The 15,428-nt window shown below is 33.6% G+C and overlaps 2 protein-coding genes across 8 annotated transcripts in view; one reads left to right on the top strand and one right to left on the bottom strand.

Moving 5' to 3' along the window:
* LOC135123736 (uncharacterized) overlaps positions 1-2,785 on the top strand; it is a 107,977-nt gene extending 105,192 nt beyond the window's left edge. For all 7 annotated transcript variants that reach the window (XM_064048595.1, XM_064048596.1, XM_064048599.1 and 4 more), the window contains one exon: positions 2,145-2,785. In XM_064048595.1, the coding sequence (XP_063904665.1) occupies positions 2,145-2,661 (517 nt within the window). In that variant the 3' untranslated portion in view covers positions 2,662-2,785. The remainder of the gene's footprint in view (positions 1-2,144) is intronic.
* A 562-nt stretch (positions 2,786-3,347) lies between these two features.
* Positions 3,348-13,535, bottom strand: LOC135123737 (zinc finger protein 711-like). Its single transcript, XM_064048603.1, has 6 exons — positions 13,493-13,535; positions 13,033-13,316; positions 5,933-5,965; positions 5,301-5,327; positions 4,774-5,250; positions 3,348-4,720 (listed from the first exon to the last, which is right to left on the bottom strand). Exons 2-6 carry the CDS (start codon positions 13,307-13,309, stop codon positions 3,441-3,443), a joined length of 2,094 nt encoding a protein of 697 aa, XP_063904673.1. The 5' UTR covers positions 13,310-13,316; positions 13,493-13,535; the 3' UTR covers positions 3,348-3,440.
* Between the last annotated feature and the right edge of the window lie 1,893 nt (positions 13,536-15,428).

Raw genomic sequence — 15,428 nt, forward strand, 5'->3', positions numbered from 1 at the left:
TGTATTATATACTTTTACTTAAATATATTTTCTATTCTATAGTAATATCCCGAGACTATCTTAGATTGCCGATAATTTTTGGTTAAGGAGCCAATAAAGCGTTGATAAATTTTAAAAACATAAAAACATTTCAACAAGAATTAAAACGTTTCCTAAAATGTTGATGACGTCATCACAAAATTTTGTTATGGGAAAATTCACTTGAAACATACGCATAGCATGCTTCTTTACCTGTATTTTAACTGTCCATACATATGGGGGGGGGGGGGATGTTCTGTCTAAATAACATAAAAGACCAACTATTTCTAGGAGGCAACTATATCAAAAATTTGGTCGAACGTTATTTCGACAGAACTTCCCTCGCCCCCGAAGTACAATAAAACAAATCCAGCATTTGATTTTTTTTATGAGAACGCCCATAAGCTAAAAAAAAAGATATATGTGTAATTTTAAAGTAAATGTCAAGAAGCATGCTGTGGCAAAAGCTTCAAATGAGTTTTTCCTTAACAAAATTTTGTAATGACATATATGTATCAATTTGGATTGGTGCAGTATAATACTAATGATAACAGTATTGTATTCCTAAATTTTGTGAAAATGTAGAGCCTTTCCTGATTTAATGAATAAAAGAATTGACTAATTCACTAATTTTTATTACTCTCCTGTATAAGTAATTCAAAAAATTTCCTTGCAATGATTACAAGCAGGTATACACTCAGCATCATTATGTACCATTTGGCAGAAACATAACCTGTGGTGTGCTCTATATGGTATAAGAACGAACATACCGTTTGTGTCAAATGATATTCCAACGCCTACTCTGAGTGATTTTTCAATTGACCACCCGTTATAAATCATTAAATCACTATCGAAGTTAACAAAAATATAATCATTGGCGTATAATGAAAATTAAACTCAATTTGTTTCATTTTTTTATTGAAATTGAAGCAGCAATTTAAAAAACGAAACCTACCAAATTTCTTCATTTACAATAAATTTTAATGATTTTTTTTTCCGCCTCTATTTCAAAGTCAACCTGTACCTGTATATACTGTTACGTTGATCGGTAATTTAAAATCGGCGTGGCTAAAACTTAACAATTTATTTCTCAGTAATACAAAACTACACAACTAACTTATTATGTACACAATAATGACTGGAATGGATTTGACTAGACTCAACTTCCGTCATTACTAGACTCCACTTGTTAACTGAGACTGACTGACTCGTGGCCTCTATTTAAATCCATACATTCCTCTGAATGGTTCGCGAGCGCCGCTCGGTCGCCGTCACCGATGATGAGTCACCCATCATCGCCGGACATACTAGAATACCCGCCGCGTCGTACCGGGGCGGCGTATGAGTTTATTTCGTAACAGTATTATATATAATATAACTTTTCTTCAAAACATTCTATACAGGGTGATTTTTTTACCTGAACTTTCAAATATCTCGGAAAATAAGCACTCTGCATAAAAATGTCCAGAATCAAAATTTAATCAAGCCACGGGAGAAATACATTAGTGCTCAAATTAGCCCCCCGCCCCCTCTCGTTGTAGGTGGGGCAGGGGTAGGGGTTAACTTCGAAACTTTAAATGGGAACTGCTATTTTTACTCTTAATATTCAGAATGTTCATAAAAAATTCTAAAATCTAATTTTCAAATATCGATTTTTCGGGTTTTTTCAGATTGAACAACCTGTGTTTATTATTGCATCTTACTCTGTTTTTACTTCCTGGGTGAAAGTTAAGGAAGAATTGCAAATCGAGTCCTTTAGGCAACTGGCTGCTTTCATATTTTTTTATTGCCTTATACTTGAAATCAAAATGAAACATTGTAAAGTTACGAACTCCAAGACCATTTGTGCTAGAACTCTCAACATTTTTCATAAACATTTTTTATATTTAATTATGCTCAAAGAAAAATTAGGTATCCGGAATTTTTAAACTCTACCCACTCTATGGTCTAGCTTTCATTAATTTCCCTAATTAACAAACATAAATTAGGTAACACTTGTTCGAATTTGTACGTTCAACTGCCCCACTGTGGATCGGTAACAAATAAATTTTATTGTATTCTTGTAAGACTTGTATTTTCGAATACAAGATGATAATAATGTAATTAATGTACATCATTCTTTCCAGGTATCTCAATAACAAACTGAACAGTCGAACTACTGGTGCTTATTCTTTTCAAAATGCCTTCTTCTATCTCCAGTGGGGTGACGACGATTCTGTATACGACTCAAACGATCCCGTAGCCGCAGGTTTGGTCACACTCAAGAAAACTCGAAGACGTAGTAAACTACATCCACACAAACAACGTTCGAAATATATTTGTCGGCCAGAGTTAGTAGTAGAAGCTGGAAATCACTTCGTTTGGGAATTTATTCCGGGGCACGGAACCATGAATGTGCCCCAAGACGCAGCAATATTGCATCACTATCGAATCTGTGAATTCGGTGGAGATGACTGCATAAAGACAGCCTCAACTGTTGACACTACAGCTTTTAAATATAGAACTAAATTAGTAGAAAAAGTTAAACATAAATACAATGAGTTCAAAATCAAATGTAATTTAGTGGAATTACCACCACCACCAACGAGGGTTTTTAGTAAAATTATGAACATGTTAAAAAGTGGACAACAGACGATGAGGTAATTCTTATTGACTTAAATCTAAGAATACCGTATTTTCTAATAAGATAGGTAATAATTTTGGACAATATTATTTTGTATATAAAGTATGTTTATATTTTGTAAATACAGAACAAGTTGCACTGGAATTGTATCCACAATTTTATCAATTTGTAATCGTAAGTGTATAAAGATTTAGTAAAACAATTTCCTTATTAAAAAGTATCCTAAAATATCCTTAAAGTTACTTCTCTGATAAGCTGGTTATTAATACCAAATGTGCATATATTAAAAGACTCCATAAAGCTGCGTTCGCAAAAACTCTAGGTCCTCAGTGTATGCCAAGCTCAACATTATCACCCCCGATTCCCACCGAAACTCGTGACCACTTGACCAGCCAATTTTCAGGAGAGGAGTGTCAAATCTTCTTCATGACAGCATGGCCAAAGGTCTGATGTGACAATAATATGTACAAAAATAATGTTATTAAATCAAATTGTCATTCAATTCTTTTTGCCACAAAGGGTGACTTTAGAAAATTGGCCGTTTTAGGTGAAGAGGAGACCGTAAAATCACAAAGGTAATATGTGTATATTGAGACAATGCATAAGAACTAGGGTTGCGTCAACTTATCGGAAACGAAGATATTAATCTGCGGTCGCTGTATGTAGTATTATAAACAAAAGTAAGAAAAGGGAAGCGATAGCAGGCTAAACACAAAACAAATTTTATTATTTTAAACTATTTTATGTATATTTTGATTTTTTATATAAAAAATGTAAAACGTACAAGCTTTTAACAAATTTAATCTTCATACACTACTGAGTAATAATCGTGATCTGCGTAGATTTCTTCAGCAGATATTACTTCTCCATTACCTTGTTTGTTGGATTCCCTTCTGTTACAAATGCTCCCACCGTGACAACGAATTTTATGCTTTTCTAAATCACATTTTTTCCAATATGGCTTATTACAAACTTCACAAACATTTTTGCCTTGATTCATATGATAAATTTGAATATGTTTTCGTAACGAAAACTCGTGTTTAAGAGATCTACCGCAATATTCACAATGTAGCAATTTTTCTCGAGTATGAGTGCGCAAATGGTTATTTAAATTACAAGGGTAGCGGAATTTCTTGCCACAAATGTGGCACGCCCGATGTTTTGGTTTGGGATAATGAACCATCATGTGCATTTGTAAAGAACGTGCGTAAGACACCTGTTTTCCACAAAGGTGACACTGGTAACAATTTCGTATATGTGTACATTTAATGTGCTCCCGCAAGCGGAATTGGTGGTTGAAGACTTTGTTACAAAAAGAACATGCATATTCTGCATGTTTCGAGGCATGTCTTCTCAAATGACTCGGATTAAAAAACAACTGTCCGCAAACTTCACACATAAATTCACGTTGTTTACTCTTATCCTCTTTTCGTCTTATCCTTTTCTCTTTGGGAATATTGTGCTTAATCAAATGTCTTTTCAAAGATTTAACATTCGTAACCATATGACCACACTGCTCACACATAAAAGGCCCTGTACCATACGTTTGCTTCTCAGAACTTCTTTTTTTGTTTTTTTGATGCACTGGCATATTATTTCTGTGTTCCTCATTTAAGTTAAGTTGTCCATAGAAAACCGATACTGGGGTACCCTTCTCGCTCGGCTGCAAAAGATTTTCCACAATTGACTCAGTCAAATTTTTTTGTGTCCCTTCTTGTTCACTACGAGGAATGTCTTCAAAATTCTGCACTTTCTTGTCTGTCAATAATTTCCCAATGATAACCAAGTCTGCAACGCTACTAATTACACCTTTCTTTTTTTCGATAATTTTTTGTAACTTTTCTTCAGTTAGCAGCCACTTTTCTTTTAACTGGTAACTATGTAGCACTAACTCAACACATTTGGTACAAATCACAGTATTGGGGTACATTTCTAAGTCTAAGTCAGGTAATACAAATTTCAGCATACTTTTTATTTGCATGGAATCTTGGTCTGATGTGTCTTCGTATAACTTGATAACTTCCTTATCATCTAAAGAACAAAAACAAATGCGGCATACTTCTGTCATCCGATTACAATCTAAAAAGCACAAATTAGCACAAAAACTCAAGAAACGCAAAATGCTGCTATACCTTTCAAGTAACTTTTAACAGATCTAAAATACGGTTTCGTAAATATTAAAGGCGTTGTTGAGGATTCTTTTTCTCCATTTATGGTTCGTACATTCTTACAGTTTCTTTTATTTTTTTGAACGTTAGGTTTTTCAATTCCTTGAACATTTGATGCAAATGGTTCAAAGTCATCCCCTACTATTTCTTCTTGATTTGATTGATATATGGGTAAATTTTGTATTTGTATCTCACTCGGACTTTCCACCACATGACTATCATCGCGAATTGGTTCGTCACTATTCTGTTTTTTATTAATATAAACCGGCATCCTCATTGGTTGACTTATAATGGTGTCACAATGTTCTACGGCTGTTGAAATATCAAATGGATACGATATTATCGGTGTCTTCGTTTCAGGAAGGTCGAGAAATCTAGCATCAAACAGATGCAAATTATTCAAAATTTCTGCTTCCTCTGCCATTTGGAGATCAGATTTGTCTAGAAATGTATTTACAATATATTAACTATACATTGAACAAATATCTTACCTTCACTTATCTCAGTAATGGAAATACCTGCAAATAATAAATCAATAATGTTAATACAAGTTAATGGGTAATAAAGAAATTATACACTTATAATACTTTGAAGTAATCTGAAATTATTCAGCAAGGGTAATTCTTTAATTACAGGCCATGAAAAAACACGGAAAGTAGCCATTCGCTGGATGAACCCTTTTACAATACTTCCTTAACTTACACGGTTAGCTAAATTTTACTTTAACCGTACGGTATAGCATGTTACAAAGGCGTCTAATAATCCAATCTTGCTTATTTAGGAATTGAGCGACAGATTTTATGTATTTTTTTATCATTTCAATTATTATCATTTTATTAACAATTTAGATTAAACTCCATACGGACAGTTTCCTAAGCTAAAGGTTAAGCCGTCAAAATGGAAACTGACACAGGTCGTTTTCATTTCGGAATATACGACGATGTTGATCGTCTTTTCATTGAAAAACGAAGTATTTTTAACAAGGTTCTGGAAACTACGACTATTATTGATCCTAAAGTCTCTAATCGACCGAAATACATATATGTATGTATTAGTAGGCAAACTGATTTTAAAGCACTCAAATAAATTGTTTACATTATATTAAACAAAAGAAAACCCTCACCTGATTTTGCGGACCCCGTGAATGCGGCATCATCTGCAAGTTCAATAAGATTTTTCTTGTTTATTAATTCCTTACTTTACATTGCTTATTTTCATCGTCTGATGTTTCACTCACTCAAACCAGACAATTAAATAAGCAAAGGCAATTAACTACTGGGTTCACCTTTCCTAGTTTACTTTTATCAGAAAAATCATTTTTTTAAAAACAAATTTATGTCTATTATGAAATCAATGATGATAAACAGTATTGTTAACAAGTGTTAATACTTATAAATTCTCGACACAAAAACAATCAACTGAGTCTGAAATTGGTTAAGCTTCGCTATGACGACCGACGCACGAACCGAGCTCACTCTTACACCAACTGTGTTATGATATGAGCTGATGATCTTAAATGGCTGAAGTGATGAATAACAAAGAGCAAAGAACCATCCTCTTTCAGTTTTTTTTTTTTTTGTAAAAATTAAAAGTTTTTAATCGCGGAATTTATTTCATTTCCACAATGAAGACAACCAAAGAATTAAGCATAATATCATAAAATATGATTTCATTTATAGTCAAAATCAATTCCCAATGTGTCTCTCTGAACATGCAATACTTCCATAATAAGGGTATTGTTTGGATCGTGAAAACTCGTAATCACAAATCTGTGACATGGACGATTAAACAATACCTTCTATTTATTTTATATTTAATATATTAAACGTTATATGTGGTTCACTGCATTTACAGAAGAAGGTGATGGTTATGTCTTTATCACTAATGATGCAGGTAGATTATTAGAAGACAATAAAGAAAACAACTGATTAACAATATTCTCAAGAAAATTACAATGACTTGTACATACCACTTTGGGTACATGAAAAATATATATTGGTGTATTTTCAAAAAATTGGTCTAAAGAGTTTAGACAGTACCTCCCTCGCTGTCGGAAACTTGACGACTGCATGCCTATTGTGTTTTTTTTTCTCATTACATTTTTGTAGTGGGAATTTAAAAAAAAAATTGTGATGACATCATCAACATTTTTGCAAGGACACGTATATCAGTTGGGATAGATGTAGTGTAATACTAAGAATAAAATTATTGTATTCCCAAATTTTCGGGAAAATGAATTGGGTCGTTTTGAATATTGATTTCTTATAATCAATAAAATAACGAAACAATTTACTCACGTATACGGCGCCGGTGTGTAATATCTAGAGAGCGGATTTCTGTCGGGCTAGGCAAGGCCAAACTCGGTACGGCTCGTACGGGATGCGAATTCATTGCGGTTGCGGACTGCACTTCGTTTATTTGAGATTAGAATAACGCTGTTTCGTTGCACTCTGCTGTTAATTCCCGTTCTCATTTACATAGCCGTTTGATTAATAAATCGTTAATTATATTTATGGAATTAGTACTGATTAAATTCAGTGATTATCTATCACCCGCTACTGAGTCCCGGCGATCCAGGGCGTCACCACCTATAATCGTGACGTAGCCCGACAAAAATCCGCTGTCTAGTAATATGAAAGGCAACTGAAAATCGTTTATGTATAAACATTCTTAATTTAAGATGACAAGCGTAACAGCATACGTGAGAGTCAAACAGAGAAACTGTAAACAAAACGACCATCGGTTTTATTGCTTCGACTTCCGCTTATTATATAAAACATTGGGTTTTATTTTAATTCTTGACGGTGAAATTCACAATTGGTTGATTATATACATGTCTATTTCACATTCGCGGAACCAAGTGAGCGCATAAAACAAATGCAGGTCTGTAATGTTAAAGTCGATGTAAATAAGCGTACTACCCTTATGTTTCAACCGAGTTTTTCCTTTAACAAATTTTGTGTCTACCAAATTGGGTTGGTTGGGGTGTAATACTAATAATAAGTGTTGCCTTTAATTTAATCAATAAAATAAATTGACTTCACTAATTTTTTTGAACCACCTCTTAAGAAAATCTAAAAAATATGAATGGAATGATAAATCACAAGTACAAACTCATCATATTTTTTGCATTTTAGATAGGATTTATTCAGCAAAATTTAAGGGTGACGTCATCAATTTTTTTAGGAGGGATGAACAAATACATTTTGAACAAAAGTTTACCATGCTTAAAATAACTTTAAAATATTCCCAAGATTTCAAAGCATTCGGTTTTGTAATTCCTGATTAAATCGATAAAATAAATTCACGCCTTCATTAATTTTTTTGAGTCACCCTGTATATGCAAATCAAAAAAATTTGAATGGAATGATAAATCACAAGAAGAGACTCACCATATTTTGTACATTTTAGATAGGATTTATTTAGCAAAATTTTGTGGTGACGTCATAAATTTTTTAGGGGGGACGACCAAATACATTTTGATCAAAAATTTACCATGCTTATGATAATTTTAAAATATCTTCAAGATTTCGAAGCATTCGGTTTTGTAGTTCCTGAGTAAATCAGTAAAATAAATTTACGCTTTCATTTATTTTCTTGAATCACCCTGTATATGCAAATCCAAAAAATATGAATGGAGTGATAGATCACAAGTACAGACTGATCATATTTTGTACATTTTAGATATGATTTATTCGGCAAATTTTCGAGCTGACGTCATCAAGTTTTTGGAGGGGATAAGCAAATATATTTTGACTAAACATTTATTATGCTCTTTATAACCTTAAAACATCTGCAAGATGTCAGAGCATTCCGTTTTGTAGTTCCTGATTAAATCAATAAAATATATTTACGCATTCATTAGTTTTTTTGAGTATATGTATATGCAAATCCAAAAAATATGAATGGAGTGATAAATGACAAGTACAGACTGATCATATTTTGTACATTTTAGATATGATTTATTCGGCAAACTTTCGAGCTGACGTCATCAAGTTTTTGGAGGGGATAAGCAAATATATTTTGACTAAACATTTATTATGCTCTTTATGACCTTAAAACATCTGCAAGATTTCAGAGCATTCGGTTTTGTAGTTCCTGATTAAATCAATAAAATATATTTACGCATTCATTAATTTTTTTGAGTCACCCTGTATATGCAAATCCAAAAAATATAAATGGAGTGATAAATTACAAGTACAGACTCATCATATTTTTACAGTTTAGATAGGATTTATTCGGCAAACTTTCGAGCTGACGTCATCAATTTTTTTGAGGGGTTAAGCAAATATATTTTGACTAAACATTTATTATGCTCTTTATAACCTTAAAACATTTGCAAGATTTCAAAGCATTCGGTTTTGTAGTTTCTGAGTAAATCAGTAAAATAAATTTACGCATTCATTAATTTTTTTGAGTCACCTGTATATGCAAATCCAAAAAATATGAATGGAGTGATAAATCACAAGTACAGACTCATCATATTTTGTACATTTTAGATATGATTTATTCCACAAACTTTTGAGCTGACGTCATCAAGTTTTTGGAGGGGATAAGCAAATATTTTTTGACTAAAGATTTATGATGCTCTTTATAGCTTTAAAACATCTGCAAGATTTCAAAGCATTCTGGTTAGCAGATTAAAAATTAAATTTCAAAATGTTGTTTTATAATTTTGATTTTTTTTCCAAAAATCTGGACGTTTCGGGTGAAAAGTCGATTCAGAGTTGTAAACTACATGTGTAGGACTATGTTATTTTATACAATTGAAAACCCATTTACTATGTACAATTTTGAAGTGACGTCATCGCATTAGTGGTGGGGATGATTAGACAAATTTTGGTTAGCGTTTTACCATCTACATGATATTCTTAATATAAGTACAAAATTTCACAACAATCGGTCGAGTACTTTCGGAGATTATCTGTCTAATAAAAATCCGGGACGGCAGACGGACAGACGGACGGACAGACGGACGGACAGACGGACGGACAGACGGACAGACAGACGGAAATGGGAGACCTATTTCTTCGTCTTCTAGGGGTCATGAAAGATAGAGAAAACGTAAAAGTAGAGAGTCGGCCGACGGACTCGATTACAATACTTCCTTTGCTTACGCTCGGGAAGTAAAAATTAAGTAACTTCTTTATGTTGAATAACTTCTAAATTCAATTTTAGGCCACAACCACCTACTTCAGTTTTGCTTTTGGTTACAGTTTATGTTTGGCAGAATTTCATCTACCTTAAAAATCTTGACAACTCATCGTAACTTTATACACTTATACAGGTGCTCATTTTATCTGTTCACGCCTGAATATTTCTGCATAGGCAACCCATTTTACGTTTTTTAAACAGCTTTGATTAATTTTTATTTTGAAATAATAATGAACGTATAGTTAGCAATGATCAGAACCAAAGTATTACAAATTATTAACATGCTATATTATAATATTGGGAAAGCATGACAAAAATTATGATGCTGCTGTTCGTCTCTAGGCCAGGTAATATCCCAATAGAAGAACTCCCTCAAATCAAGCGTTTAGAAAACTTGAAAAAAATTTACGAGAATTTGGGCAACAAAAAAAAAAGTTAGAAATCGAATTGTATCGACGCCGGATAATGAAGCTGCTCTAATCGAAATTGTAGCAGAAAGTCCCCACGTGAGTCAAAGACAGATTACAAGACAAATGGAGATTAGTTTGGGTTCGGTTTTCAACATCTTAAAGGCAAACCGATTCCATCCATATCATGTGACAATGGTCCAACATTTAACAGAACGTGATTTTATCCGGCTGTTAGTGTTTTGCGAATTCGTGAGGGCTCAATTACGAGACGATCAAGATTTTTTATTTAACGTTTTATTTACGGATGAAGCCACATTTACCAATAACGGATGTGTAAACAGACACAACTCACATTACTATGCCCAGCAAAATCCCCAGTGGTATCAGGAAAAGCACTTCCCAGAAGTTTTCAAAGTTAATGCTTGGTGTGGAATTGTTGGTAACCACGTCCACATTTTTTTGAAGGAAATTTAAAAGTATCTATATATCTAAAGTTTTTAAAGAATATTTTACCTGAACTGTTCGAAAACGTAGAGCTAGACATACGAAGAATAATTTAGTTTCAAAATGACGACGCTCCCGCTCATTATCAGAGAGACGCGGGATATTAGGAACTATTTACACAGAGCGTTTGGATCAAGTCTTATTGCTAGAGAAGAAGAGTACGCTTGGCCTGCACGAAGGCGTGATCTAACGCCATTCGATTTTTTTCTTTGGGGGAAGGTAAAAAATGACGTTTATAGTGTCCAAATCGAAAATGAAAACCAGTTACTTGAAAGGATAATAGCGTCATGCACATCTATAACTCCCGACATGTTAGATAGAGTTCGTAGAAATTTTGAACGTAGGATAGGACTTTGTGAAGATTATTACTATTGGTTTTTTAGAGCAGAGATATATATCTATTATGCTCCCGTAATTTTAAATTTGATCATAGATTTGAGTCTTTCTTAAGATAGATTTTCCTCAATGAATTTGTCCAACTTTGTTTTAAAAGCTTCAACTGTAGGTGCTGTTACTATTTCCTCTGTTAGTCTGTTCCAGTCATTAAAAATTCTGTTTGAAAAAAAATGCTCCCTGCAAGAAATTTTAAATTTGTTTTTAGTCAATTTTAGACTGTGTCCCCGTAATTGTGTATTTTTATTAAAATTAAGTACTTTACTAATGTTTGTATTTTGACTAATAAATTTGAATACCCATATTAAGTCACTACGTCTTCTTCTGAATGCAAGTGTCTCTACATTTAGCCTGTTCATCCTTGTACTATATGTGAATTTTTTAAAACCTTTTCGTCAGACGCCTCTGTACTCTCTCTATGTTGTCCTTATCACGAATAAGCCAAGGGGACCATATTATGTTTGCGTACTCCAGAAAATATTTGCTTGTTTGGACGACTGAAAGCTTTAAACAAAATATATCCTAAAGTATTGGCTCGTTTCACAATGGATGTAACCTGAGCAGACCAGTTTAAATCACTGCTTACTATAATGCCTAAATCTTTCTGAGTAGTTTTTGACTGAATACAGTGATTATCCATAAAATAAAAATGATTTGGATTATTATGACCTAGATCAACCTAGATGTAATGTGACAAATTTGTCAACGTTTAACGGAATGAGCCAATCTTGACTCCAGGTTTTCACAATTTCAAGATCTCTTTGTATCATTTTGTGGTCGATAGATCTACCAAATATTTTACAGTCGTCTGCATAAAACACATGTAAAGATAGTGGAGGTAGGCATTTTGAACATTTATTATAAATTCGTTTTTGTTATAATCTGATCCATTAATAAAATGAATATTAATTTTTTCAATTTTATCATTATTTGGCACTGACATATTTGTCATTTTTTTTCTGTGACTGTTATGATTGCTTATTTAAAAAAATGGTCTAAAGAGTGTAGACAGTACTTCCCTCGCTGTCGAAAACGTGACGACTGCATACCTATTATGGTTTTTTTTCGCATTACATTTTTGTAGCGGGACATGATTGCTTATTAAAAAAAAAATTGGACGAAGTCGTCTCTGGAGTGTATAATATGTTGCCTATGCAAAAATTGTCTGGCGTGAACAGATAAAATGAATTAAAATAGTTTTGCGCACAGTGGTTTAAGTTTAAATGCAACTTAAAATTTTAAATATACAAAATTTTGCAATTTGATACAAATTTTTTTTAGGAAATAAACTTACGGAGAGATTCTTGAAATTCTGATAATTTGCAAACCGCTATCGTTTTAAATTTCCAGATTCTTGCAAGGCCTTATCGAGTTTCGAAAATCTCCCCCGTATATAAATTAAAATTTAAAAATTTCAGCATCTAAAAATGTAGTAGGTCTGTTAGTAAATTGTTATCATGTAAGGTTTAAGTGCGAATGGTTTTTGATAATGTACAGCACATGATATAACTACATGAGCAAAAGCGATTTGTTCTAGAGCAAAAACAATGGTTTATTCGAACCTGCAATTAAATGAATTTATGTTATTGCAAAGTTGGAAATGAATTAACAACGCAACAAAAGATGGTTCATAGAGTTTAAATATTTGCGCCAATTCTATTGACCCCACACACTTGCAATATCTTATTCCACCATAAACAAGCATAGCTAAGGATTCAGTGTTACCCATCTGTACGCTTTTAATTATGACTCGACCACTTACTTTTAGGAAGTAAAACACTGGGTACTGCAGATCCAACCAATCTTCGCTGTTGTGTTTCGACTACAAAATCTTCCGTTTGGAAGTGTTTGTGACAAACATATCCACGGCTGTAGATCTGTTCATATGTCAGTTTTGAAAATCTCGGATTGTTAACTGCTTGGACCCATTTATAAAACCTATCCAAACTCTTCCTTGGATTGGGAAAATTGAACACAGGGTTTGTTCTTCCACCACAACCATACACTGAACAAGTGTGACTGCTCTTCACCTTCATCATTTTGGGGCTATAAAATGTCCAATTACAATCACTGCACGTGAAAGCAATTCGCAGTCACATTTGTAACCTCTCAAATGCAGTCCGCAACAGTAAAACATTTAAAACCGCGAATGTTTGTAATAAGTTAAACTTAACCTAAACCAATTAAAAACTAAATTCAGGGACGTCTGCACATGTACTGACTTTATAAAACCAGAAATGAATTTGTCCTGAAAAAATTCGTTAAAACTTTGCAGGTGTCAAACAAATAAACAATAACATTTTTGTACCTATTCCACAGAATAACCGTGCGTACAACATAGGCATCCCCACAGAACAGGATCATAGAAAAGGATATCCCAGTCACAGTCCCAGTACACAGTATGATTTTCTATGACATAGAATATCTCAGACGAATTTTCTTTTCTTTAATCTTTCACATGGGCAGGCATGGGCAGATAATGCAGAATGGACATGATCGGAGAAGGTAATGGGAATGGGAGAAACACAACAAACGAATTTGTTGAAGGCGCGGCCGTCGAATTTTAAAATATGAAAGTTAGTAAATAGGATGATTTGAATTCCATGCTCTCAAACATATAAAAACAAGTACTTTTCGGATATTTTGGTAGTATTATTAATTCAGACACATATTAAACTTTCTTTTTAGCACAGTAACAAAAACAATTACAGGTTCCTGTAACTCCCGAAGTGAATGACACCTTTTGATATTTTCCCTTTTAACAAATTGGAGCGACTTTAATAGCGAACATTAATTAAATACAGGGAATATATGTACCACGACACCACGACCTTTTCTATCAACTACGGCTTGCTCAATCGTCTAGTATTCGTGTTCACCGCATGGCGCCACTTACACATTAAAACCTTAGATCATATAATAAATAGATACCACCATGCCGTGTTCTTTCCCTAGGACAGCCTGTGACGACATCCTCCTGTCACACATCTCTCTCGTGCATGGAGGGATTACAATGAAGCTATCCTTGCCTGATCACTATTTGAATTTTGCGCGCCTAAATTTAAGGAAGTATGTCTGAACTAACTTCGGAAGAAAGATGTTGACAGCTTGATTTTATAAATAATTCACAGTAGATAACGAAAGCAATAGTAAATTATTGGGCAGCAATTGTGATCCTTTATGACTACATCACTTAAAATAGGATCTTTGTTCTAAATTCTAAAATTGTTTTTTGTACAACAACTCGAAAGAGAGGTTAGAAGAAACATCTGTCAAAAGCGACTTGTTGCGCTGGTGCGGCACAAGGATGGAAGTGAAATAGACATATACAGATGAAATGCGCATAACAAAGATGAAGATGTGGTGATCACACAAGGATAGCATTATACTACTCCCCTGGACGTAGAAAACGACAACAGATAGCTTCATGTCTAGTCACACCTTTCAGTTTGAGTATTGGTATCTATTTATTATATGATCTAAGATTAAAACCTTAGATCATATAATAAATAGATACCAATACTCAAACTGAAAGGTGTGACTAGACATGAAGCTATCTGTTGTCGTTTTCTACGTCAAGGGGAGTAGTATAATGCTATCCTTGTGTGATCACCATATCTTCATCTTTGTTATATGCATTTCATCTGTATATGTCTATTTCACTTCCATCCTTGTACCGCACCAGCGCAACAAATCGCTTTTGACAGATGTTTCTTCTAACCTCTCTTTCGTGTTCTTGTACGAAAAACAATTTTAGAATTTAGAACAAAGATCCTATTTTAAGTGATGTAATCATAAAGGATCACAATCGCTGCCCAATAATTTACTATTCCTTTCGTTATCTACTGTGAATTATTTATAAAATCAATCTGTCAACATCTTTCGTACGAAGTTAGTTCAGACACACTTCCAAAAATTTAGGCGCGCAAAATTCAAATAGTGATCAGGCAAGGATAGCTTCATTGTAATCCCTCCATGCACGAGAGAGATGTGTGACAGGAGGATGTCGTCACAGGCTCTTCTAGGGAAAGAACACGGCGTGGTGGTATCTATTTATTATATGATCTAAGATTAAAACCGTTAAACATCAAAAAAAAAACCGTGCCTGCTAGATACCTACTACTAAATAATTTTCAAAAATTGTTACACAGTACGAGA

Source organism: Zophobas morio, unplaced genomic scaffold (genome assembly GCF_036711695.1).
Source record: "Zophobas morio isolate AGI-343-1 ecotype UQ-CSIRO unplaced genomic scaffold, CSIRO_AGI_Zmor_V1 ptg000006l, whole genome shotgun sequence".
In the NCBI taxonomy this organism is placed as follows: domain Eukaryota; kingdom Metazoa; phylum Arthropoda; class Insecta; order Coleoptera; family Tenebrionidae; genus Zophobas; species Zophobas morio.

What these genes read in the sequence shown, in the direction of transcription:
- LOC135123737 (XM_064048603.1), bottom strand. Translation starts at nt 13,309, where the DNA reads ATGATGAAGGTGAAGAGCAGTCACACTTGTTCAGTGTATGGTTGTGGT. An exon ending in CAGTGTTTTACTTCCTAAAA is followed by an intron (nt 5,966 to 13,032) that starts GTAAGTGGTCGA and finishes TTGAACTTGCAG; the next exon opens with ATGATGCCGCATTCACGGGG. An exon ending in CACGGGGTCCGCAAAATCAG is followed by an intron (nt 5,328 to 5,932) that starts GTGAGGGTTTTC and finishes TATTATTTGCAG; the next exon opens with GTATTTCCATTACTGAGATA.